The 26,531-nt window shown below is 41.9% G+C and overlaps 2 protein-coding genes across 3 annotated transcripts in view; one reads left to right on the top strand and one right to left on the bottom strand.

The window, feature by feature from the left end:
• The window catches only part of brf1a (BRF1 general transcription factor IIIB subunit a), a 112,441-nt gene that overhangs the window by 807 nt on the left and 85,103 nt on the right, over window positions 1-26,531 (top strand). For both annotated transcript variants that reach the window (XM_083791334.1, XM_083791335.1), the window contains exons 2-6: window positions 4,089-4,314; window positions 8,748-8,828; window positions 15,968-16,141; window positions 19,301-19,332; window positions 25,857-25,929. In XM_083791334.1, coding sequence (XP_083647460.1) covers window positions 4,134-4,314; window positions 8,748-8,828; window positions 15,968-16,141; window positions 19,301-19,332; window positions 25,857-25,929 — 541 coding nt within the window. In that variant the 5' untranslated portion in view covers window positions 4,089-4,133. The remainder of the gene's footprint in view (window positions 1-4,088; window positions 4,315-8,747; window positions 8,829-15,967; window positions 16,142-19,300; window positions 19,333-25,856; window positions 25,930-26,531) is intronic.
• LOC310877463 (DNA-directed RNA polymerases I, II, and III subunit RPABC1-like) lies at window positions 7,140-7,493 on the bottom strand (the record flags this gene model as incomplete). Its single annotated transcript, XM_083791336.1, has 1 exon — window positions 7,140-7,493. The coding sequence occupies one exon, from the start codon at window positions 7,491-7,493 to the stop codon at window positions 7,140-7,142; it is 354 nt and encodes a 117-aa protein (XP_083647462.1).

The raw sequence follows: 26,531 nt of genomic DNA, 5'->3' as shown, positions 1-26,531 counted from the left end.
GCTACTGGGCTTATATTCTGTGCCGGTGGGCTGCAGTGCAGAGCGTTGCCACGTAGCTAGCCAGCTGAGCTGAGAAGAAGTGGAGTGATAAATACTATTCAGCCGGTGAACTGTCTGTCACACTGTTGCAACTTGCAAGCCATGAGTGATCTCATTGGACTCCAGGTCTGAGTTTGATTTGTACACAGTGACGTTTCCCTATTATCCTCCAGTAAAAAAAATAACAAAAATAATATAAATATATATTATTTAAAATTTCTTATTTATGTAAACTGCAATATTTCGCCAATTATTTTACACCTGTACAATTTACACTTTAGGCATTTAGCAGATGCTCTTGATCCAGAGCGACTTACAATTAAGCAAAAACAAAAGCATGGCATACATCACATATATAAAAAGTAGTTATCATGAACCATGTATAAACTAAGAACGTAACAGTGGAGTATCTATGTTAACTATACATACTATACTATATATATTATACAATGTACATGTGTACTATAAAGTGCTATGACTACATAAAATGCATTTCTAGTGCTGTCTACGTAACGAGCTACAAGTCTGTCTAAAATACTATCTAAGTCTACATAAAGTGCTATCTAAGGGGCTAGGCTAGGGCAAGTGCTACGGGCCATGGTGGAGTCTGAAGAGGTGGGTTTTCAGACTACGGCGGAAGATTGGGAGTGAGGCTGCAGTTCTGACTGTGATGGGAAGTGCATTCCATAGTTTTGGAGCCCGAAGGGAGAAGAGTATGGGACGTGTGGAGCATTGTCCCGGCGTTTTTAGTGAAGGTACCTCCAGCTTCCCTGCATTGGCTGATCTGAGAGCGCGGGAGGGTTTGTAGGGTACGATCATACTTGTGAGATATGGGGGAGCCATGCCTTTGGTTGCTTTGAATGCCAGCATCAGTTTTGTATTCTGTGCGTTCAGCGACCGGGAGCCAATGGAGGGAGCGGAGAAGGGGGGAGACGTGTGAGAATTTTGGCTGGTTGAAGACCAAGCGAGCTGCGGCATTTTGGATCAGTTGGAGGGGCTTAAGTGCACATGCCGGTAGCCCCTCTCAGAACCCCCTGAGTCAGCCCAATCCGAACCGTAGGGTCCCTGTGCTCAGTGTGCTGTGATGTGTTTTCGTATGGAAATGATGGAACGTGGACATAAATACCTTCGGTAACGTGGTTTCTGCGATGTTTGAGGGCTTCTGTTCGTTTGAGGGCTTCTGAATGTGTGAACTCTAGTTTACAACGTACACCGCTGCGAATTCTCCTGTGCCGCGGAAGCCGTTAAATATTTTTAATCTATGTTTGACCGATTTGGAAGCTTTGAATCCTCTCTTCCTTCCTTGTTTATTTACCGTTTATTGTACCGCCTCCCGCTGTGCGGTTGGCTTTTGCGTGGCTACGTTCCTGCCTCTGATCTGCTCTGTCATAGCTATAGCCACTAGCTAGCCAGATAGGCGGTACAATGAGGTGTCAATAAACAAGGTAGGAAGAGAAGAATCAAAGCGACCAAATCGGTATTTATAGGTACTTGTAGTTCACACATTCAGAATAACTCACACGAACAGAAGCCCTCAAACAGCGCAGAAACAACGTATCCATGATATTTATGTTTATTTATGTCCGCGTACCAGGTGGCAGGGTAGAGATGGAATAGGACCCCATGGCTACTGGGTCTCAAAAATGTTAGAAACTTCAGTACCATTGGGTTCTCTGACTTGTGGGGCTAACATGCCGGTAGGCCAGTAAGGAGGGAGTTACAATAGTCAAGTTTTGACAAGACTGTTGTCTGGATTACTCCTGGGTGAGGAACTTGTTCAACTAGTTGAGTTTGAAGTTCGAAAAGTTGATTGTAGCCTACTGCTGTTGAGCTCCTTCAAGAGGTTGTATTGATTTATGCATGTTGATGAAGCAATTATTTGTGTCAGTCATCAATCGTGGCCATCAGTGTGTTGTGCATCTGTTCACAGGATGTCGTCATTCATTACATTCTTACATTCATTTGCACATTTACATATACATATTACATATACATATATTAGTGATACAAAAAAGGGACTCCTGCGCATCCAAAAACCCGGTGGGAGGTGCAAGTCTAGTTAGCAGACATAGACTTAAAAAACTTTTTATTAGCACGATGCGTTTCGCCGTGAGCTATAATATGGCACCTGACGAAGCTCACTGCGAAACGCGAAAGCCAGCTGCGAAACTTTGCCGGCTGCCGGACGTGGCTGCACTAATGACTTTGTGGCAGGCCCGTCTAGAGTTTGAATGGACAGGTATAAGTCAAAAGGGAGAGGAAGAGGAAGGATGGATGGGGAAGGACCAACATAATGGATTGTCAGAACAGGTTCTGACATATATCCATAGGCTATATGGAGATCTAAGGGTTTGAGGTCAAATGAGGTGTTGCTGGCCAATATTGATGACAAAAATGTACAATTTTATAGTAAATGCGACCTGTGGTCGCAATAATCATATATGGCCAGCCGCCACATACTAGCCTAAGATGTAGACTCTTGTAGATTCTGACATCACTATGAGAGTCTAAGCTTTCATTACCCATGGGTGTTACATTTTTTATCCCGCAGACCTAGAATTGCTTAACATGTACACATGCAAAATCTAAGGTGCTTACATTTCTGCCCCACTTCTCAGGTTGACTTGCGATCTGCGTTTAAAACCTGTAGATGCGTTGTTTTCAATGAAAAAAGGGGTTTGATCCACTCTGTCTCGGAATCTGCAATTCTAGGTCTGCAGGCAAAAAATGTAACACCCACCATGGGTAATGAAGGCTTAGAGCCTTAGACTCTCGTAGAGAGTGATGTCAGAATTGATAAATACATCTACGAGAGTCTAAATCTTAGGCTATAGACAGAGTTGTCCATATCAGTGTACCATATTACCAGCTATGACAGAACACTTTCACTCACGTTGGATTGCGTGTGTGTGTGTGTGTGTGTGTGTGTGTGTGTGTGTGTGTGTGTGTGTGTGTGTGTGTGTGTGTGTGTGTGTGTGTGTGTGTGTGTGTGTGTGTGTGTGTGTGTGTGTGTGTGTGTGTGTGTGTGTGTGTGTGTGTGTGGTAGTAGTACATTACGAATAGTACAGTACAGTAGGAATACTACAGTACGGTACAGTATGGTATAGTACAGTTCACAAAGATAGTACATTACAGTATGTTATGGTACAGTAAGTACCAGTATGGTTACAGTGCTACTTCAGTACGAGTAGTATGTGTACTTACTGTACTACAGTACAGTACGTATAGTTGCACTGCTCAGTTCACACGGGTCTTATCCAGAAAAAAGTAACTGTTTTGGACATATGTAGGACACATTGTTTCCAACCGACAGAGATGATATGCCTGAATTGTGTGCTTCCTCCCATGATAGCGTGTTGTATATTACTTTTGGGGACAGGAGATGCATATTAAATTGCATTAAATCTTGGGGTGGGGAATTCTCAAGCCAGACTTCTGCATTTGAATCTATGACTATGAGGACCCATGTTTGTTAGACCTACCTAAAGCTGGGGGGGGTAATGTGTAAAAATCAAATATCACAATATTTCAGACCAAACACCTCTATCGATATTGTGATGATAATATGGTATTGTTACACAATAGACATTTTCATTTGAATGTTTAATAAAAAAAAAGTCATATAGAAAAAGCAGCTGATCTACAAGCTCACAATATGTTGCATTGCTTTCTTCTTTGTGAGCTTGTAGATCGGTTATTTCATCTGGGTTTTTGAGGGGTGCTAGCCCCTCCTATACCCAGCTTTGTGTGTACCCCACAGCGATGATTTGATTAGCTGAGCTGAGTGATGTATGATGATAAGAGCGCCCCCCACTTCAGTGTGATTTTCCCCTACGATTTCTGACAATTTTCGAAACTATAAAATATGGCTTACTTGATTAAAAACCAGGAAAAGACAACAGATATTCCATATCACACATGATATTACAATATCCAACATCCCAGACAATATCTACTGCCCAGCCCTAGTCAGGCCCTTGACATTTGGAACACCCTTGTGTGGCACCTGTGCAGACCTTTGCCATTGATTCATTGATGTTTCCCCTCAGGCTCTGTGGTGTGACTGAGGGTCAGCAGCTGTCCAAGGCATCACCATGAGGCTGTGTAAGAACTGTGGGAGTTCAGACATCGATGTGGACCAATCCAGGGGAGATGCCGTCTGTATGGGCTGCGGCTCTGTCCTGGAGGACAATATCATCGTGTCCGAGGTTCAGTTTATGGAGTCAGGTGGAGGCGGGGCATCTCAGGCTGTAGGACAGTTTGTCTCCAGAGATGGTGAGTGACTGATGATCATAGGTTATAGGCTACATGCTTTTATGGTATTTGTGATTAAGCGTAGACTGTAATCAGTGGGTGGAGAGAGCGAGACAAAAACAGAGATATACTCACTGTAGCAGTCCAGCGTATGGAATCCAGTATAGCAAGGGTTCCCTGGCTGGTCCCTGATATTGTCACAACACAATAAAAAAAACATTACTTGAGGAGCACACATTCAGAATGGCCCATTTCACAATCATATTATTGATTGTAATTAGTAATCCATAGATGGTTTTGTTTATAATGTTGCTGCTGGTGAGCGTGCAGGGCTTATTTGTATTACTTTATGTGCTGCTGGGTAGCTTAACCTCTCAATTAATTTGCTAGTAACTAAACCTACAAAATGATTGTAGTTGAGTAAAAAGCACTCGGAGTGCCTCCGAGTGGCTATATAAAGTATACCAAGAAATGGAAATACTCAAGTAGCCTACAGAAGTGCCTCGAAATGGTTTAAGTACTTGAGTTGAGTAATATTTAGTTTAGCACCAATGGTGCTGATCACATAAATGTAACATCCTGGCTTAGAATCTAGGTCGAAACGTGTCTCACTCATGTCTTTTCTGACTAGTCAAGTCTTGATGCTCTACTTTTGTCACACACGAAAACAGAAGCAGAATATAGCATAACACATTGTGTTCAAAATGAGGTCCAACGGCCATAATAAAGTGTATTTAAAATTTCCAAGGATGACAAGTTACACAGATTTATTTTGGTTGTGGTCCATTTGGTAACCAATTGCTTGGACAGAATGCTGGCAGACTGCCTTGACTCCGTTATTAAACAGAGACCCGGAACTCAGAGAATGAACAAGAACATAATGGCTCTCTGAAGGATCTACTAAATCTTCCATGAAGCAGATAAGCTGAGCTGACGTTCTTGTTAATTGCACGATTCGAGCCTTGAGGCACTTTTTCTCCATTCATAACATTTACATTATGATGAGGTTTTTTTTTCTTAATGGCTTTTGTAATGGAGCATACAGTGGAAACTGAAGGAGACAGAGAACTTAAAGACTGAAGCTTAAGTCATACTCTGTCGTACAATGGTGTTATTTGCCGACTGGAGCTGATCTACAAGATGTGATGCTTTGTGAGCTTGTAGATCGTCTCTTATAGGCAAGTGGCACGCACTGTCATAGAGAGTATAAATTAGATTTAATCACCTGGTCCTAGTGTCCCTATTCTGGGGCAAACATTTGGCTAATATAGCAGATCTACAAACATACTAAATGGACTTTACTGTACGTTGTCTTGCGGTGGGCGAGTCATCAGACCGTTAAGTATTACACACTACACAAGTCTTTTTTTTTGTTTTTGTAAATCGGCTATCATTATATCTTTGTGGCTTTCACACTAAACAATTGATAGCCGACTAGGGATCTCACACACTGCAAGAGTTAACCAAGATGCGATACATACCCGATACATATAGGCTATATTTGTTTTTTATTCCAATTCATTTTGACGTCTCACGTATGTGCAGGATACCGTGATACAAGCGCGAGACCGTCACAGGACGCGTGCGCACACACACACACACACACACACAGACACACACAGCGCACAAGTTCCAGAAGTTTGCGCTGTAACGTTGATTCCGATGTGGTTTTATCAACATTATTCAAGTGTGATGCGTTGGTTACTTGGTTTTGTAGACTATTTAACAGCAATATTAGGCTAATATAGCTAGTAGCTACCAATATGTATGACACCTGGATTTACCCAAGGAATAAAGGTTATATATTATCATCTAATTGATACATTCCACATACAGACTTTCTGTCTGTGAGCACAGCTGTCCTGTGCTCTCATACCTTTTCTGGGTTCCATCGCAACCCTGTTCATACTGTATGATGTCCAGTCGGCGAGAGAGCCAAATATCAAACCTGCTAGATATTCAGCCAGGAAGTCATCGGTGAGCTTAACTCTTATCGCCGCTGGATCTTCTGGCAGAGCCTTGGACACCCATCGAGCAAAACCTTGGCGATCAAAGCCCAATCTTGCGTCACATCTGGGATTTTGTCGATGAGCGCCAAAAAAGCTCCCTGACAGCATAAACAGAGCAAATATCGTGACGTGCAGTGTGTAGGGGGACTAAGTATTTAGGGTTTATGTGGTAATGGGAGTGAGAAAGAGAATGACACATTACAACAAACACAGGTCACAAACCAGTCTCCAACATGTGACATGTCAAGCTTATAGTCAACAAGTGACTGCTTTTTGCTAATATGCACGTGCACAACACGGGTATCTGCCCCCAAAGCCACTTATCTGTATTCACAACATGACTTCATGATTAGCTCCGACCTTCAGACTAACACATTAATTGCACTGAGCATGAACACGACTCTGACCAGAGAGGGCTTAAGAGGGCCTTTGTGATTGAAGATTCTCTGTCCTTCCACTAGAGTGCAGTGTTGTCTATGATACTGCATAGATTGTGAAAACAAAAAAGCATGGTCTAATAAGGGCATGGCTACCATGTGAATCTTGGGTCAGTCATCTATAAAGTGTCTTATTAGGGAGTTTTAGCCTAAATGTTGATTGATTCATGAAACTCAGTAAATGTTCCCTAACAATGAATGTATCTTCAAAATTGTATAACACACCATTGGATTAACTCATTTAGTGCCAGATTTATTTCTGTCTGCATTTGCACTGCCAGGCTATTTTGGTATTTGCTTACCTTTTTGAAGTAGTCACAGAATATTCATCTTCACTACGATCGCACCCACATGGTACCATTAAATGGTTTCCTTGACTATGAACACAAAGAACTTGCTGTCACTGTACCAGTCGGTATGTAATATACCGCCCAGCCGTCTCACTAGGTCTGATGATTTTAACTACCTGTCCCCTTTTCAGGCCAAAGTAGCGAGCCACAGGGTCCACTCTCTGGATTCTAGGTAGCTGACTCTCCTTGAGTTTGTATCGTGCCAGCAGTTCAGTCACTTCCTCTTTGGTCATGACAATGTGTTCTGGAACGAGCTCGTGCTCCGTGATGTTGATGAGCAGCTCTTCCTGTAGGAAGTGTTCCAGGATGTATTTGGGTGCCATGTCAACCAGAGCCTCTTTGGCCGACGGCGTCATGCCCTTCTCGGTAACAATGATGGCACGTGTGATGTTCTCCTCCTGCATCCTCTGGCAATTTATCTTGATGTGTTTGATGCCAATCTTGATTTCCTCTGGAAAGAAAACAAACATCTGGTCAGTGGGGTCATCATTGTGTGCAACTAGCACAGTGAGATCTTGCCGTCTGGGGCGACCCTCGTTCGGCTTGTCTCCAAATTGACTCTTAAATTCATCAAGAGTCTGGTCCAGTTCATCCTGGGTCACCAGATATCCCCTGTCGTGGCACAACTGCATGATTGTTTTACGGATTTTCCACAGCTTGTACGTTTCTTCTTCGTTATCTACAATGTCTTTGAACCTCCTTGAACCTTCATCCATCATCTATTTGAACCCTATTACTTGATTGAGATTAGTTTAATTTAATATTGTAAAGGCTGTGTAAACTTCATAAGATATGTCACACTCAATATGTAAACGATACTTACTGTGGACCAGGTTTTAAGTCTGGTTTGACGCTCGTTGTGGTGTCAATGTGATGCCATTATGATGTCAGCCATGCCTGGAGTTCCATGTCTGTATTGTCCAAATATGGTGATCTATGATATCAGACTGGCCTCCAAGTTCTCTGATTGTCAATACCGGGTAAAGATAACACCCTAATATCCAACGAATATGGATATGGAGCGTGTCCTTGTCAAGCAGTCACTAAAAAGTCAAATGACTGTCAACACCAGGCAAGTGGCCCAGAGTGCTTGGGGTAACTGTGGGTCTGTGATCATGACCAATGCCATGGTGCTGACCTGGAGATTTGATTCTTCTGTCTGCCATTTCTCTCATATTGTGCTCATTGCCACCACACGCACATCCCCCGCAGAAAAGCAACACATGGCATACAAGGCGCACACACAAAGTCCACATTTCAGCAAAGGGTCCACCAAAGATGAGAAAAACAAGAGATATATTGCAAGTATACCCTCGGAAAACATATACAGTATGTGAGAGTATATATACCTTAACACAACATTTTCAATAGCCAAGAATGTACTTATTTTTTCCATAGGCACATGTGGATGATCACATGCATACTCACACAAGTCGTGAACAAAAGAACAATAACAAAGCAAAAACAATGGATTGATTGATATATGAACTGTTCATGACTTGTTAAACACACAATGGCCAATTAAGTTGTAAAAGGACAACGATACCTATTGACACAGGTATAGTCCTTTTGGACACATTGAATGTAACCTGTAACATGTTTTTTTTTCCTTTTATTTTTGTTAAATATGTTAATACGCTTCCCTTCCTTGTCCCCAGACGGCGGCAAGAATCCTACGTTTGGTGAGGGATATTACACAGGCTCTGGAAGGGAGTCCAGAGCCCAGACACTGGCGACTGGTGAGTCAACAGCAGGGGGCACCAGTACCCTTTGTGCAGTGCTGATATCCATGAATGCTTCATGTATCACAGATAGATAATATTTTTGCAAAGGTTTGTCCAAATGGCCTGAAGGCCTATCTTTAAGCCATTACCCCTTCATCTGCAAAACATATTTTATTCAAAGAGTCAAAGACTGATTTATACACGTCCCAAGTTTTATACTAAACAAAGCAAAATTGTAACGCTTTGTAAAGATCACAGCTTTTAATACACAAAGCCCAGCTGGTGGTTTGTAAATCCTTTTATTCAGATTGATCTGTGATTGTATAATGAAACGGATGTCTGCATGAAAGTTCTAACTTGTTGTTAACTTGAAAGCCTCCCCTTCTTTCTGTGTCATATCATGATGTTTCTTTGATTTTGGAAGTTCATTAACAAAAGTGAAACTATAGATTTTTCATATGACCACACACGTCAAGTCGATTTATTCTCATTCGCACTAATGCTAAATGGATGTCAAATTATTGGGGCAGACACAACATGTTGCATAATTCACTGCATAAATCCCCCCCCAAATAAACCTAAATTAAGAGCAGCTCAGGTTCAGGGTAATGGCCAATGCCATCTACAACATGCTTTTGTTAACGCGTCAACTGCCAGGTATTCATTAATTAAATCATCTGTCACAGTGCCACCGCTAGCGTTTTTTTTTACCTTATTTCGAAGACCCACGGAATCCATGATGTTGACACGATGTAAACAAAATCTGTCACAAGGGTCTCTTCCAACTACCTGATAAAAAAAATCGGCAGATGAATATAGCTTGATGAATATAGCTTGTTTTCACCTATCTGGGAAAATAAATCGGAGATCCATTTATTTTTGAGGGGCACTAGCCCCTCCCAGCGCCTGGCTTTTCATTTTGTCGTATTCATAAGCCAATAATTTGATGAGTGACAGAGTGATTCAATGGAGACTCCTTGATGAGTGACCGAGTGATTCAATGGAGACTCTTTGGGTCTCAGTCAGGAATGTGACAAAAACAAAACGATCTTGGTGAATTCAAGGCTTCATGGGTTGTGTGTAATTGATTTGCATTTTTGGGTGAACTAATCCTTTAATGCTTCGGCGGCCTAATATATTTCCTATAGAAATGACATGTTTGAGAGAGTGACATTGGTCAGGGGCGAGACTCGAACCCGAAACTTTGTCATGATGATGTAATGGCCTGTAGTGCAGTCCGTCCAACAATTAGTTTTTTGAAAGGGCGCTAGCCCCTCCTATGCCAATTTTTCTTTTAAGGAACCTACAGTAGCAGTACATTCCTTTTTGGTATTGTTTTGAGGCAGACGGCTGGAGAGCTGCGGCTGATCAAGGGGACAAAGTGTAGGAAAGAGAAAGAAGGCCCTGGCCCATGCAGGCCTGCAGGTGTCCATGTGGACGGACGTGGAAGTGAGTGTCTTAACCACACCATTCATGGGTACTGACGTACACCCAATGATGTCTTTTAGATCAAAGTCTGTTTATTGTAGCTTGAGGGGAGTCAACGCGCATCATTTAGTTGACTCACTGTGTGTGTGTGTGTGTGTGTGTGTGTGTGTGTGTGTGTGTGTGTGAGAATACTATTCTTGAGTCTGTCTGACTGCATGATTGGGCAAATAGTTTCACCATGCTGTATGTCTGTTATTGTCTACCATACTGTGTGTGTCTGTGATTTCACAGTTCCTGCTGTATTTTCTGTGGAGATTCCCAGCTGTTTTAGAGTAAAAAATGCAATACATACTGTAAGGAGCAGAGCTGTGAGGAGGACCACACACACACACACACACACACACACACACGCACACATGCACACGCTCGTGCACACACACACACACACACAGGCACACCCCAGTATATTGCCCAGCCAGACATAGTTTAAATTAGAACTGCACTCTGTCGAGTGCATACTTGCTTGTTGCACACTAGTAGGCCATAAATGGCCAACTAGTGCGCAAGCAGAGCGCGCATGTACCAAATTGTGCCTGATCTGCTGGGACCAGAGTACGTGGTGTGTATCATTTAGAGCTAGTCATACATCAAATCTGTGCCCGGATTGCTGGACCAATGATGACGAAATGACCATATTTCTTACATACACACCACGTACTCTGGTCCCAGCAGATCAGGCACAATTTGGTAAATTATTTTTTATTGATTATGTATATAGTATACGTATGACTAGCTCTAAATGATGACGTAAGAAATATATATAGTATATAGGCATATACTATATATGTATACATATATACTCTATACTCTATACTCTATACTGTATAAAGTGTGTAGTTGTAAGTTGATTAGCGGTATTCTGTGATCGGCCTGGTCCAAAAACCGTGACAGCCGTTCCGCCATTTCAGGACCCCCCCAGAAAAACATCAAATCTGTGCCCGTATTGCTGGACCAATGATGACGAAATGACCATATTTCTTACGTCATCATTTAGAGCTAAATGATGACGTAAGAAATATATATAGTATATATATAGTATATAGGCATATACTATATATGTATACATATATACTCTATACTCTATACTGTATAAAGTGTGTAGTTGTAAGTTGATTAGCGGTATTCTGTGATCGGCCTGGTCCAAAAACCGTGACAGCAAAAAAACCGTTCCGCCATTACAGGACCCCCCCAGAAAAACATCAAATCTGTGTCCGTATTGCTGGACCAATGATGACGAAATGACCATATCTCTTACGTCATCATTTAGAGCTGGTCATACACGTATTTCTTACGTCATCATTTAGAGCTAGTCATACACGTATGTGTATGACTAGCTGAAATGGCGGAACGGCTGTCACGACAAATGGACCAGGCCGATCACATTACTTGCGCGCTCTGCTTGCGCAAGTAATTAGAGTTGTGCATGCATGTTGGAGGATGGCTGACAGAGTGGCGGATCCTCAAGGTGCCCCAGTTTATCTATGTTGTGATGATGATAATATACTGTATGTGGTGATATTTACATCCGCATGAAGCCTCCAGATACGTTCAGAGTTTTGAGCTAGAATGTTAAACGGATCTAGTAGGAACCCTGATGCTGTTCTACTTTTGGTGTAGTGTCACATATACTGCTCTACTTAAACGTTTAATACCTGTGCCGTGGGTTCTTATTCTATCTTTATATAAAGAAATCACACCTGTGTGAAGCGAGGGGCGCTCTTATCATTATACATCATCTCATGAACAACTGAATTTATGTGAATGGTTAGCCGATTTGCCCATCTACATATGACGTACATTTTACCAAACATTTGTAATGTTTGTGTTGCGGACATTTTACGTCATATTTGGCGGACATTTGACCTAATTTCTCCTTTCATCGTCAATGGTAAATATTGAGCCGTGTGGTGACAAACTTTACGTCATATTTGAGGCACATATGACCCAATTTCTCCTTCATTGAACTGAATGTATGTGATTGTTTAGCCGATTTGCCTATATGACGTAAATTATCCCTTCATTGTCAATGGCATTTAATGTTTGTGTTGCCACAAATTACGTCATATTTGGCAGACATTTGACCTAATTTCTCCTTTCATTGACAATTGCAAATATGAGATGTGTGGGGACAAAAGCTGGGGGCTAGTGCCCCTCAAAAATCACACCTGTGTGAAGTGAGGGGCGCTCTAATCAATTATTGACCTTAAACCAACCACCTTTGTTACGTCACCAAGAATGGTTTGTTGGCCAAGGGTTTCCAGACGTAAATTCTCCCTTCATTGTCAATGCCATTTGATGTTTGTGTTAAGACAGAATCTACACTATAGCTGTTTATAGGAGGAGCTAGCGCCCCTCAAAGATCACACCGTATGAAGTGAGGGGCACTCTTATCATCGTACATCATCATGCCGTAAATTAGACACTATGGGCTGGATTTTGCGTGTCTTAAGTACCAGGTCTTATTCCCTAACTTGAGTAAACTAAAGACCTGGAGGCGTGATCAATGCTCTTTGGCCACTCAGAATAGCCAAATGGCATTGATCACGCCTTCCAGGTCTTTAGTTTACTCAAGTTAGGGAATAAGACCTGGTACTTAAGACACGCAAAATACAGCCCCCTGCTCAGACACTATGGCGTAAAATTCTCCATTCATTGTCAATGGGAATTTAATGTTTGCTTAAGACTAAGTCTGTGGACGGTAACTAAAAGCTGGATGTAATTTAGTAAATATCCCAGTCAAGGCTTTATTAAAGATTAATGTTTCGACAGAGACAGAGTCTTGTGCAGACTTCTACTGTTGTTCCTGCACCTGCCATACAGTTCTATTCTCCCTTCTTATCCTATCTTATCTTAAAACAGGGTGGTGGCTGGTAAACTTGCAACGTAACTGGTAAATGAGTTTGAACCCAATGAGATAGTTAAAATCGGATATGTATGATTCTTCACTATTTTTGCACGCCACCATTTTACAATGAAGTATTGGATAATAACTTAGGTTAATAAGACTAATCGATTTAGTCATTTATAATACATTTTAATTTGTTTATGTCGATTTGTTGATGTTAAACGGGATCACCCAGAAAACCCTGCTTGTTTAATCTGCATGAGTCTGTTAGAGATTTTTTACATTAATTTCTACGGTATGTATGATTGCTGATATGATTTTGATTGTGGCTTGTATAGCTGATTAGCTTAACAACCAAATACTTTAAAAATGTAATATTACTTGGTTTCCTGGCAAAGTATCTGGTACAGTTGAATTAACAAATTAATCAACAAGATTTTGAGAATTGAATAATGGCTCTAAACAAGGGGTTGCTCAATGCCAAAGTGTTTGGTAGAGCAGTTACAGACTAAGGGCCGATTCATACTCCTATTTTACCGCTGTTTCGGCGCTGTAGTGCCGAAATGATTTCGGCTCGTCAGAAATTTTCAGTAGCACCGAAGAGCCGACTTTAGGACGGTACCCCGCCCCCCCGAACCTCAAATGACGTCAAATTGTAGGCTCTACAGAGCCGAACCGACTTTTATTCGGCTCTAAAATAGGAGTATGAATCGGCCCTAACTCGTCACCAGCCACGGGCACAACATGTGTGATCAATTTTCAATGTTCAGTAGGCATTTCCTGTGTAATGCATGAGGTCCTATAGCCGGGTCAAGAATGGGGTTTATGCTGTGATTCAGAGCCAGCAGACACACTACCAGAGGGGGTGCTGCATGACACTATCATGAGCAGGCAGCTGGGAAGTGAAAGACAGACCGTCCTTTTACTGGAAAACTCGTCGTTTGATCCCTGCTACCCCACCACCACTTCGGTAGCTCAACATGTTGTGTGCCTTACAGAAGTGTCCTTGAGCCCTACGCTGAAATCCTACTTGTTCCGTATCTGACTGTCCCCTTTATTCTCTCTGTGGAGGGCAACTGAAAAACATACCATCACACTTCCCGCACGTGTGATGGGAACACACACACACACACACACACACACACACACACACACACACACACACACACACACACACACACAGTCAGATGATAGAAATGTGTGTGTAATCACAAATGTTACAGGTGCAGCTGGAAATCCTTGTGTAATCATTTTGTGCAGGCCGAATCCTTGAATCCTTGATAAATAGTTAATCTGGAGACAGACAGTCATACTCCTTTTCGAACAAGAGCTCTTTCATGGTTCAAGGTCTCTTCTTAGAAAGGAGTGAAACAGTGTATTGTTTAAGGTATGTGAAACACATATTTGGTTAGTTCATTTATTTAAACATGAGAAGGTTTTCATTCAAAAGTCTAAAGAGGAAAGTTGACAGTGAAAATTTAACATTCAAAGAATGGAACGAGAACTGTGTTCAGTTTTGTTGTCCATATACTACTGGGATACAGTAAAGAATGTATGAAATAATTAACTGGGCCACATTATTTCTGGTAAGCCAGTTCTGCGCCATTGTTGCCTACCATTGGTCTAGTCTGAGTCTTGTCTAATGTACATTATGCAATGTCATGTTTAGGCCTGTCACAATCAATTATTTTAGCATGTTGTAAAATTCCATGTTCCATGTTGAAAAGCATTTATACATTTTCCAACAGTAGTGGAAATGGTGTTTAAAAGTTATGAAATCTGCCCTGTGCAACTTCAAAGTCTAAAAGCCAAGCGGAAATATAAATGTTATTCATGTATATGTTCCAGTGTTCAACGACAAAAACACAATTTTAATTGTTGATCACAATTAATCGTCATGTAAATGTCATAATCGTCTGTTCGTCATGTTACACTAAATGTTTTAGTGCAACATGACTTGTGTTTGTCCATCTGCTCCCCTTGCAGTCTCGTGTCAATTTATTCCTGTTTCTTATTTTTTACCCATTTTATACATCATTAATACATTTTTATGTTTCTGCATCAATGCCTTTAAAATAAGATGTTTGTAATTGTATGTCTATTGTCTTATTTTGGCGGAAAAAAGGATGTCACAGAACATGGATTTAGAGTTAGATTGAACATCACCTGTGACACAAAAACGTAAAGGCACAATTTAGGTTGAAGTAAAGCTTGAGAAACTCCTGCCTGACCTAATGCCTGATTTATACTTTGTTGCGTCCCGGTAACATGCACCAAAAATAGCAGATCTACAAACTCACAACTTGGTCACATTGCAACACGTTGTCAGCTTCTAGATGTGCAATGTTCGTTGTGCATATGTGCACTGCACATAACAAAAGTATGAACTCAGACTTCACTCTTCCAGTCCCAGACATGATTTTTCATGGAGGAGATCGGGACATCTGTTTGTGTTTTCGAATGCTTGTGAGCTGAGGTCGTCTGACTAAGAGTGAGGTCGTGAACTCTGTCACACCTGCACCTCTGCTGGTGTAATTGTGTGTGTGTGTGCGCAGATGAGTGTGTGTGCAGATGACATACTTAACATGTGTTTGTGTCTGCATGTATTTGCGTTAGTGTGCATACACGTATATGGTGCCTGTGTTTCTGCAGTTAGGTCTGTACACCTGTGTAATAGCAAGCTTCTACAGTACTTGTGTTTATGTTGTGTGTACAGTAGGTAGGCACGTGTGTACTGATATGCCTTTGTATGTGTGTGTGTATAATATGTGTATGTACAGTATACACTGACCTGCCTGTCTCTCTCCATCTCTCTGTCCAGCAAAGCGCAATATCCAAGCATTGGGTCGTGGGCTGCAGATGAACCAACACTGTCTAGACACAGCCTACAACTTCTACAAGATGGCTCTGTCCAAACACCTGACCTGCGGACGCAAGTCGTCCCACGTCCTTGCTGCCTGTCTCTACCTGGTCTGTCGCACAGAGGGGACGCCACGTATCCTTCATCTTTGTCTCAGTCTTGTCTATTAATTTATCTCAGTGTACAATTCATCATAAAAATGTGTACACACTCGGAGTTAAATTAACAACACTTTATGGTTTAGGAAGGTGAAGGGGAGAGTGAGACGACGGTACAGGGGAGAAGCCAAAGTGTCTCTTTTTTTCTTTTAAATGAGCACATGCTCCTTTGGGTGCAAATCCTGCCCAAACCTCTTTTGTTCTACACCTTGAACATTTTCCCCCGAAATTGAATCGGCTCTTGGGTGTAGCCTACTAATCATTCTCACCAAGCTTAACCAAGCTGAACGGTGAACTGCCAGCTTTGTTTACACATGGTTAGGTTATTTACACAGTAAGTTCTCAAAAGTATGAATATAACAAGATAAGGATATAGAGATTAGAGAACATCTGGCTACTACTAGAATACATGGCAATCTCTTGTCACATAACTGATCAAGCTACAGAAAATATTTTATGATTAGATTCTCAATCCAATTAATCTATTAATTAGTTACAATAGGCTTGAGTGATGAAATGCCGGGCGACCTGTGTTTTCTGTTTCTCAGTGTTTCACTGCGTTTCATAATCTTCACTCGGCTCCTCTCAGACGTTACAAAGTTGCATCACAGTGATTATAACCGTGCCTCTAACCAGAGCCTGTGTGTTGTGGTTCTGCACAGCACTCAACGTGTCATTGTTTAGTTTATTACTGACTCTGGGTCTGTTATGTAAGAGTGCAGCAGCCCAGCCAGGTTTTAGCTAATGAAACGCAGCCTACACACAGCACTGTTTTACTGCGTGTGTGCGTGCGTGTCATTTTGTATACTGTAGTTTTATTTTGTGTCTGCACTGTGCAAAAATAGTTCCTGTTCCACAACTGACTAGGTGTGCAATTTGATCCCAGGGGGCATCAGAACTGTGTTCAATGACGATCTGTAGTGTTTAGAACATCTTCCATGTGTCTACACCCTCCAGAAGTGGAGCAGTAGAATTATTTCTTCTCTGTCCAGATGTTCCATGGTTTAGAGTTTTCTATGATACAACTTATGGTCATCATTCATCAACAATAAGGCTATATCACCTCTAGCCATGTGTGCAACTGTTATGTAACTGACGTTGACTTAAAAAATGACTCTCAATGGTCTCAATTTAAGGAAACACTCGAACAACAGCGCAGACTGAGTACATTTTCATCTACAAAGGCCAAACTTCATTGGAAAATGCCATCTGATGCCATTTTGTTTTTTTGTAAAAGAAAATCAAATGAAGTGCTAATTTTCAATTGAAAAACAACAAAACAAAAAACCCTGTTTGTGGTGTGTTTGATGCCACATTGTTTTGTTGTAAAATAAAATGTCAAATTTAAATGCTAATTGATTGTGAAAAGTTGCACTTCCATGCTCATTTAAAAAAGATGAAAAGGGGACAGTAACCATAGAACGGTGTATCCCCCACCCCTAGGCAAACCAGATGTGCACGGTGGACTCCCCCTGTCATTTTGCTGATTACGGTGGAGCTTTGTGTTAGAGGGTTTATGTGTGTGTGTGTGTGCGTGTGATCTCCAGACGCCGTGCGCTGAGATTATCCCATTTATCTGCGCTGTTTGCTAATTCCATTTCTGATGCCTTTTTAAAGTGCGGGTCACTAATCCACTCTGACAGCCTGGAGGCAGGTGCTGCTGTCGCCACGGAGACCAGCGCGGCCAGCCACGTGTGTGTGTGTGTGTGTGTGTGGATCCTGAGTTCACGTCTGTGTTTGTCCCTTTGTTGCATCAACATGTGTGTATTTCAGTGTGCACTTCCACTGAGTTGACTGTCTGTGAGAGTATTGGGATCCGTTACGACTCCTGTTCCTTAAAGATTCTCTCTTAACCCATTCTGACCTGAGATCAGATTATAAAAATGTCTTCTACATCCTGACAGCTTTCTGAAAAAGCTATGTTTCGATGTCAGTCGTTCTGCTATTTTTCAATAGCTAAAGCATAGCATAATGCTAACACCAAAATGGGTTAATGGTCCGGTTACTTTAGGAGTTCCAAATGGACCCTTAGAGGTCTGTAACTCTGAGTCTGAGATATACGGATTTATAACCATGAGAGTGTATACAAATGGAACCAAATGGACCTGTAATTACTTGGTTCCATTTGAATTATATGGGGGGTCCATGAAAGTGGTTACTAGTGGTTTAAGAACTCGGTTCCAAATGTGATGGAACCGATTCCGGGTTCCTCTCAAACGTTCCTCTCAACGGTTCCTACTGTTCCTCTGTGTGTGTCCAGAGGTCAGTGTAGACCTCGATCAGTGAAGTAGATGTATTACCTGTTGTGAGCCGATGTTTCATCATCACCCTTTTATTGTTGTTTTCTAAGTTGATTGATCTAACCAGGTTTGTCTGGTTGTCAGTAGTACTAACAGCCTTCACCCGCTGTAACATGTTTGATGTCTTAAAGATATCCTCATCTTATTGTGTTTGAATGCTGATGGACCCATACATGAAGTTAAGTTTTTATATCAGATGTGACTTAAAGTGTCAGTTGCTATTTTATAATTTAGACCACTTCCCCACACATGTCATCGCTTGTCTTCAGCCCCATAGGGTGCCCAAGCTCATGGCATTGGTGAACCCTTTCTCTTTCTTCTAGCGCCACCATTAGGCCAAGGCTGTCAACAGAGTAAGTGGCTTTTTCTGCCTTTATTGATAGGATGAAAGTAGTCTTGACAGGAAATGGGGGGAGAGATGGGGGGAAGATACGCGGCAAAGGTGCCTAGACGGTTGAGCTAACCGTCTGGGCCAGAGTAAGTAAGCCTTGCCGAGCCATGAGGTCCATAGGGCAGGAGCCTATCTCCTGTTTCTGTAGCATGAGGCAGTTTGATGCACATGATGCAGGGACTTGCCCCCAATCCAACCCTTCATGTTGAGTGCCATGCAGGGAGGCTGGGTCTTTGGTAAGACCCGGCCGGGGATCGAACCCTGACCTCCCAGTCTGATGTCGGACACTAACCACAAAGCCACTGAGATGGTCAACAGTATGCATCGTGTTGGATCTCTCACACAAGCATTCAACCCCCACACAATGACATTCATGTGCGTCTATTTAAAAGTGTGCTGTAAATGCTTCCATTCCATTGTCCAGTTGCCTTAACAACCTCTCCAGACATGCTGTTAGACCTCAGCGACCTTCTGCAGGTACGTTTCACAACTTCTGTATTAACTCTTTAGTACAACTATTGCAACTACTATTACTTTATGGGCATTAAAAGATGTTTGAGATGGCAAAAATCTTAATGTGATAATACAATTTTTGCACAACACCGCCGTATGACTGAGTTTAAAATACAGCTTAAGTGGCTAATGACGGTGCAGCAGCTACGGCAACTACTCCTCGATCCCTGCTGTCAAGTGATAATTTAACTTTTCTGTCTGTTGCTCTTAGTGCTGCTACATAACGTACGCATGCACAGAGTAGCATGTTGCCGCTGTAGGTCGTGGACTAGACTCTAACATGTGTCATTAAAAGCCTGTATAGGATGTATAAATAGAGTCTGCTGCTGATTCACAGTGAGTCAGGGTGGGGTTTGTGTAGAGGGGACATTTCTCACAGTCACAGCTGGTCTGGAGGCCTTATTTTTGTGCTCCCAGCTGTCCTTGAGAAGCGCTGTCCCACTCTCCCCTTGTGGTATTTGGAAGATGGGAGTGGAGTTGGGTGGGTGTGTAATAAGAGGGAGGTGTGTGTGGGGGCGGTAGAGTGGGCTAGGTCATGGGGTTTGGAGTGTACACTACAGTATATGTGGGTTTTTGAGTGTGGCTTGGAGGGGAGTAGGATCGCTGTGTCTTTTTGAGGGTCAATGTGGTCGGATGGTTAATGTCCACTGTCCAGTCTGCTGCAGAGTGATGGTTCTCCTCCCATCTGTGATGTGTGTGTGTGTGTGTGTGTGTGTGTGTGTGTGTGTGTGTGTGTGTGTGTGTGTGTGTGTGTGTGTGTGTGTGTGTGTGTGTGTGTGTGTGTGTGTCAGGTCTGAGCCCATTCATGTAAAAGTGGAGCTCAGAACATCTGGTACTGTTGGTCATCCCATCATTTCCACTAATGCAGTATAAAGATAAGTTGGGTATTAAAACCTCAAAATACATTTTGTGAGTCCAGTCTGTGTATCAGCTCCACACTTTATACATAATGAGATCACACGATTCAGTCTCAGTCCCCTACTTTCTGGCTTCTGGGATTTTTTGTTGTTGAAGTTGACAGATGTTAGGTAGACTCACTGCCTAATAAAACAGCAAATAAAACATGGAAATTCATTTTAATTTATTTATTTTTTACCACAGGAACTCTAGTGTCCCTATTTTGGGATGAGCATTTAGCAAAATAGCCTGTCTATAAGCTTACAACACTTTGTGAGCAGGCGGCAAGCACCCGCCGCTGCAAATGAAGCCAGTGCAAAAGTAATAAATGCTGCAGTTCTCATTTATGGCCCAGAAGGTGTCGGCGTGTCGCTAATTCCCCTCCTGCTGGTTGCAGAAGACTTTTCATTCCATTATAGTTTTTGGGGTGTTTGACCAGACTTTACACTTGGTTCTATTACCTTATATTTTCATACATACTTTTTTTCCAGTCAATCAATTCTAAAGAAGGGTATGCTTCTACTGGTTCTACTGAAGACCCACCCTTGCTCCCTGTCTTCTGGTTCCATTAGCCAAATTCCAATACCCATAATCTCGGCTACTCGCTCACTCGCACTCAGTCACTCCAGCAAGGTGGTGTTATGGTGGAATTGGTGACCTGCTGAAATATGTGACAACCGTGCAGACAATCACATAATGTAAATGTGTCCTAATGTCAATTGTTGCAGTTTCTTCATTAGCAGAGTTCAACCTAACTGTATTTAGGCCATGTATTTAAAGACTTCCATGTAATAGTTGTGTGAACAAGATGGTCACATATTTGGCAGGTCACCAATTTCACCGTCATTTGCCATGCTGGAGTGAGCGAGTGTGAGTGAGCGAGTGGCCGAGATATTGGGTATTGGAATTTGGCTATTGGGACCAGAATTCCAAGATGGTGGAGTAGAATTCGCTGAATTGAAATATTGGCTTCAATACTGTGTCACGCCTCTCTTCGTCCGTTATGTTTTATTGTCTATGGTTTTGAGTTTATGATTTGTTGCTGTGGAGAAAAGGGAGGCGACCCTGGGGGACCCCGGTCAACTAAGTATTTTTGGGTAGGACCATATGGTCCTAAATTGTGGATATATATGGTGTAACTGTTATTTGTTAAAGGGATTGTGACATTTTTTCTTATTTTCTTAGCTCAATTGCACCCAAAAAAACAGAACTTTTAACATTCAGTAGACTTTCTGTGGTCTGGGGTTTTCTGGCTCAAACAAAATTTCCTGCTGTTTGTGATGTCACAGCCTGCAAATCCAATGGGATTTGCCAGCAGATTTCACTGTTTTGCCTGACTACAGAAAATCCACTGAATGTTCAAAGTTCAGGTGTTCAGGTTTTGGGTGTAATTGAGGTCATCAAACATAAAATAAAATGAAAATTAATGTCATAAACCTTAAATGTCTTGCTCAAGAGCACTTCGGCACTAACCCATGGGGAGCCAAGGATCGAATTAGGAACCTTACGATTCCCAAGCCTGATTAGCCACCAACCTTCAAAAGCAAAGTGTTATTGTGGACTCTGTGGAGACTCCTGGTTTTGAAAGTGATGATTGAAACAGGCTTCCAAAGCAGGAATCTCATCATGAATGGCCCATGCACACACAGCTGTATTGATTGAACTTGTTTACATACAGTAATCAAGAAACCTTCTTAGTGGCTAACGTTGATTGTGGTAAAACAGTTACTTATTGGTCATCTAAATGTATCTCTTCCATATGGATACATTGGAAAAGAAATCCAACAAAGTAGCGGCTTGTAACGAATAATTTCAAGATAATAAAAAAACATTGTTAAAGAATTACCCTTAACTTTCCCTAATTCCCACCCAATCGGTATGCAACACGGACTCAACATGGTCAGGCTTGCTTGGGGCCGCTTCTGTTTTTTTTTTTTTTTCCAGTTGCTAATATAATATAATATAATATAACATATGAAAATATAATCACATTTGACAAATGTGACGGTGTTTGAATATAATTGTGGGATATCCTTCCCTGTGAAAGATACTTGAATTGGCCAAGGCACCAATAGCAGGCAGAATTTTACATGACTTGACTTAATAATGGAAGTTACAGACCATGATGCCTTGCCTACCAGCAGAATTTCTTCCATTTGGGACAGAGCCATGTAGACTAGAGAGAGAGGCGATGGCATGCCAGCTCAAACACATGGCATCATGATTAGGTCTGTGCCTATGTGGTATGTGTATTACCAAGCTGATCCTCCAGACTAGTCCTGGCTGTAAAACAGTTTAATTCTCTGATTTTTGGCTTGGGGAGAAAATCGCAGTCTAGGATGGACCGTCAATATTTCCAGACATGCAGATAGATAAAGTTAATAAATGTGTAGCTTATGTACCATCCTCCTCTACATTAATTGCATAAGAATTCTAGAATTGAGTGGCATTTCCCGTTCAAGCCCCGGATGCCTTTAGGTTGATTAGCACAGATGCATAAAGTATGTCCTGCCACTGGACAGTTTCTGGCTTAGAGAGTTATTTATGTCCTGAACTCTTAGGTCTGTTGTGCTTTAAATCTTCACTAATGTAACTACTGCCTACATTATAAAACAGACCATGGCATATTGGTCATGACTAGTCACAATGAGCTTTTCATTTCAAACCTATTCTGGAGTAAACATTAAAAATCTGCTTTATTGTCACATCACAGGTTTACAGGTGTGAATCAGTGTGTGAAATGAGTTTCTTTTTTTTTGCCATCTCCATTTTGTTTTCAGTTAAGAAAGAAAAGGAGGCAGGGCAGAGAAAGGAGAAATACAGAAAAATAAAATGTCAAGGAAAAACAATGAAAGATATGCACACATTGCATAAAAAGCAGCAGGTATATGGATTAGGTTAGACATAAAGGAAGGAGCAAAACAATTTGGGAAACAGCAGATCTGAAAGATCAAAGCGCGTCACTACATGATGCATTTTGGGCTTATAGATACGCTTTTTGATTGAAGTATTTATTAACAGCTTGGAGAACTACAGTACATTTCAAGCACAACTCGATACAAAACTGTTTACTGTGGACGACACCATAAAGCATTTTCAATTCATCATAACATTTAGAGACGTACTCCTATATAGCCAAAAACAGGAAATCATCATAGAGGAGGAAAAAAAACATATACAGTGAGGGGAAAAAGGGGTGGGTGGGGGATTCAGATTTTACGGGGGCCAGTTTAGTATTGCAGCCGTCCGTAGGTGCCCTTTGAGAGCGGATTTGCATGTCAACGAATTCGCATATCTTAATGACTGTTGGTAGGGCGTTCCACATTTTGGTTGCATAGGAGCGAAATGTGTGTGTGGACTTCGTTGACATTAAGGAAGTATTTTGACAGGTACATGGGTATCTTTGTGTTGTATCGAATCTTGTGGACCAGACTCATTGCAAGATGCTGTACTCGTCGTCAACCCTAAGCCATTCCAGCCTGTCAAAGTGGTGGGTTCGGGGAGTGACCTGACGAGTTTGTTTTGGGAAGTCTGGAGCCTTGTTTTAAGGGCCTTTTAAGGTGCTGTGGTACCAAGAGGTGCATGCATAGTCGAAGAAACCTTGTACGAGGGCTCCTGTTGTTGACCAGTGAGGACTCGAGAGATCCTGTATAGGAATCTTGTTCTTTGGTTGACTTTTTTATTATGTTGGTGGCCATTTTGGTTGACTTCTTTTTATTATGTTGGTGGCCATTTCATCACAGAAAAGATTTGCCTCCAGGATGGAACCTAGATAGGTAATTTCATCTTTTCGTGTGATAATATTGTCACCTACTCTAATCAATAAGCCATCTGCCTCGCTCAGATTACTATTTGATCCAAAGAGCTCATTTCACGCTAATGTCAGTGAAGATATTTGGTGTAGAGGGGGAAAAAGGAGGTGGCCTACTATAGACCCCCGGGCCTCCAGTCAACAAAATGTTGACTGGAGGCCTTAGAACCCGGCCTTAACCGGGTGTATCTGCCTCACTGCCTGTTGTTGGAAACTGTCTGGAGGGTCCTGTGGCATTCGTCGTTATTCATTTTATAGTTACAATTCCATCCATAGTTTACATTTCATAGTTTCCACATAGTATCACTATCAACATTTTATCCTATCCTACATTTATATCCTATATTCAATTTGACTTATTTCATAATACCTTAATAACTGTGGAAGTAAAATGTTGACGTGTACAAATCAAATCTGCCAAAGCCTGAAGCCAGGGTAACATCCGCTCCATTCTGTTCCATCATACCACCTCTTTGTTTTTCTGTTTGAATTCCGGAATGGAATCTCACTCTCAGAATAGAACGGGGTGAGGCTGCAGGCCGGCCTGGCTCCACAGGAGGCTGAGAGTGAGAGTCTGTCGGCCTCTCCATCTGTCTGCCTGCCTGCCTGACTGATTGTCCATCTCACTGTCTACCCGGGTAGGGACCCCAAACCAACCCCTGAGATGTGAAGGATTGGTCTGGAGAGAAACGGGAGAAAGCTGACCTGGGGATCGTGACCTGGTCACCAAGCTTTCACCCCTGCTCTCTCTACCAATGGCCACCATGTCTTTGAGATTGAAAACCACCAGAATAAGGTTTCCTGCTCTGATATTGATAACTGGGGAAGGAACATTACATATGTCAGAAATACAGAAGATACCAATGCTTGTGGTGTCATTGTTACTTAGTCAGTACTGACTCTATCCCTCTTGTATGGAAGGTAGGGTTGGCTTCTGCCATAGAGTTTACTGCAGAGCCTTCTGGAGGTGTCTTGGCCTGGGGACCAATACAATGAAACATCTGTGATGGGAGGTTCCCCGCTTGATAACCCCAATGACATCTTCTTTCATCCACCCGCCCCCTTTTCTCTTAACTGCTAAACTAGGCTTCTGCATGGGCAATCAGGCTAAATAGCTCAAGTGGAAGTGACATAAATCACGTGCATGCAGTCAGCCTCCTGCCTCTACCCCATCATCTAAATTGTGTTTCTTTCGACCCTCTACCATACTTAGTGGCACAAGGTATAGCAGGATAATGAAGCTCGAAGAGGTGTGAGTGTGTGAGAGATAAATGGAAACTGCCTAAATAAAATCCTTGATTAAACCTTCACTATCACAATTAGCTTTTAATCAGATACATTTTGGGAGTTTTATGTCTGTCTTATAGTAATAAGTAACTGTAACTGTGCTACTTGGATGTACCCGTTTCTTCTCCCAATCCGCCCAATCTCTCTCCGAATATCTGTTACTGATATCACACAATGTATACATAAAAACCTGTGTCTAAAAGAAAGAAAGTGGGTCTTAACTTTGTTGCCCAGTTACATTTGAAATTCTGGAGTTTTAAATGGGTAAATGGTCCTGTAAATGTCAATGTTTGAAGTGCCCATTGATGGTTGAAACCTCCACCTTCAGACCACAGGTTCAGGTTTTAGATCCCAATGGTACCTTCCTCCATATTGTCTTCCTCTTCACTGTCTCCCGCTCAAATTCTCAATGTACTTAATAAGTTCATGCTAGAAGTTTAAAGTTTTGTTTGTTTTTTTGTTTCATTACAACGACTCTGATTTCCTCCATCAGGTGAATGTTTACATTCTGGGGAGAACATTCCTCGTCCTGGCCAGAGAACTATGCATCAACGCTCCAGCCATAGGTACCATACTGCCTCCTTTTTCATTATGACATCTTTTGAGGATACACGTTACATTTCCCTAAATTTAGCTAGTTGCTGACCAAACTAAGCTTTTTAAAAGTCAAAGCCTTGGAGAGTAAAACTACAGCATGGTATTTTCACCCTAATTTTCTAACATGTATAGGACAACTGACTTGGGGTTGAATGAGGATTGAAATGGGTTTGTGTGTCTACTCTTAGACTGTCAGAGAAGCTGATTGTTCTTGTTGTTTGTTCAGTGGAACAAATGAGCCCCTAAATTTAGCTCTGGAGTTTGTTCCTGCCAAGCTCCCCATGTGCCATTTGGGTAGATGCTTTTATCCAAAATGTCTTACAATAATGCATGTGCAATAATGCAATTTGTTCAGTGGAACAAATGAGCCCCTAAATTTAGCTCTGGAGTTTGTTCCTGCCAAGCTCCCCATGTGCCTTTTGGGTAGATGCTTTTATCCAAAATGTCTTACAATACCATGAGTGTATGCATTTTTAGCATGGTAGATCCCAGTGGGAATATACACTCGTCCTGACAGTTTTAGTTCCATACTGTACTCTAGTCTTGAAGATACAAACGTTATGCAAGCCCC

The sequence above is a fragment of the Protomyctophum parallelum genome, assembly GCF_964188405.1.
Source record: "Protomyctophum parallelum genome assembly, chromosome: 20".
NCBI classification, from domain to species: domain Eukaryota; kingdom Metazoa; phylum Chordata; class Actinopteri; order Myctophiformes; family Myctophidae; genus Protomyctophum; species Protomyctophum parallelum.
The sequence above is the reverse complement of the archived record's forward strand: the minus strand, read 5'-3'. Positions and strand labels throughout refer to the sequence as shown.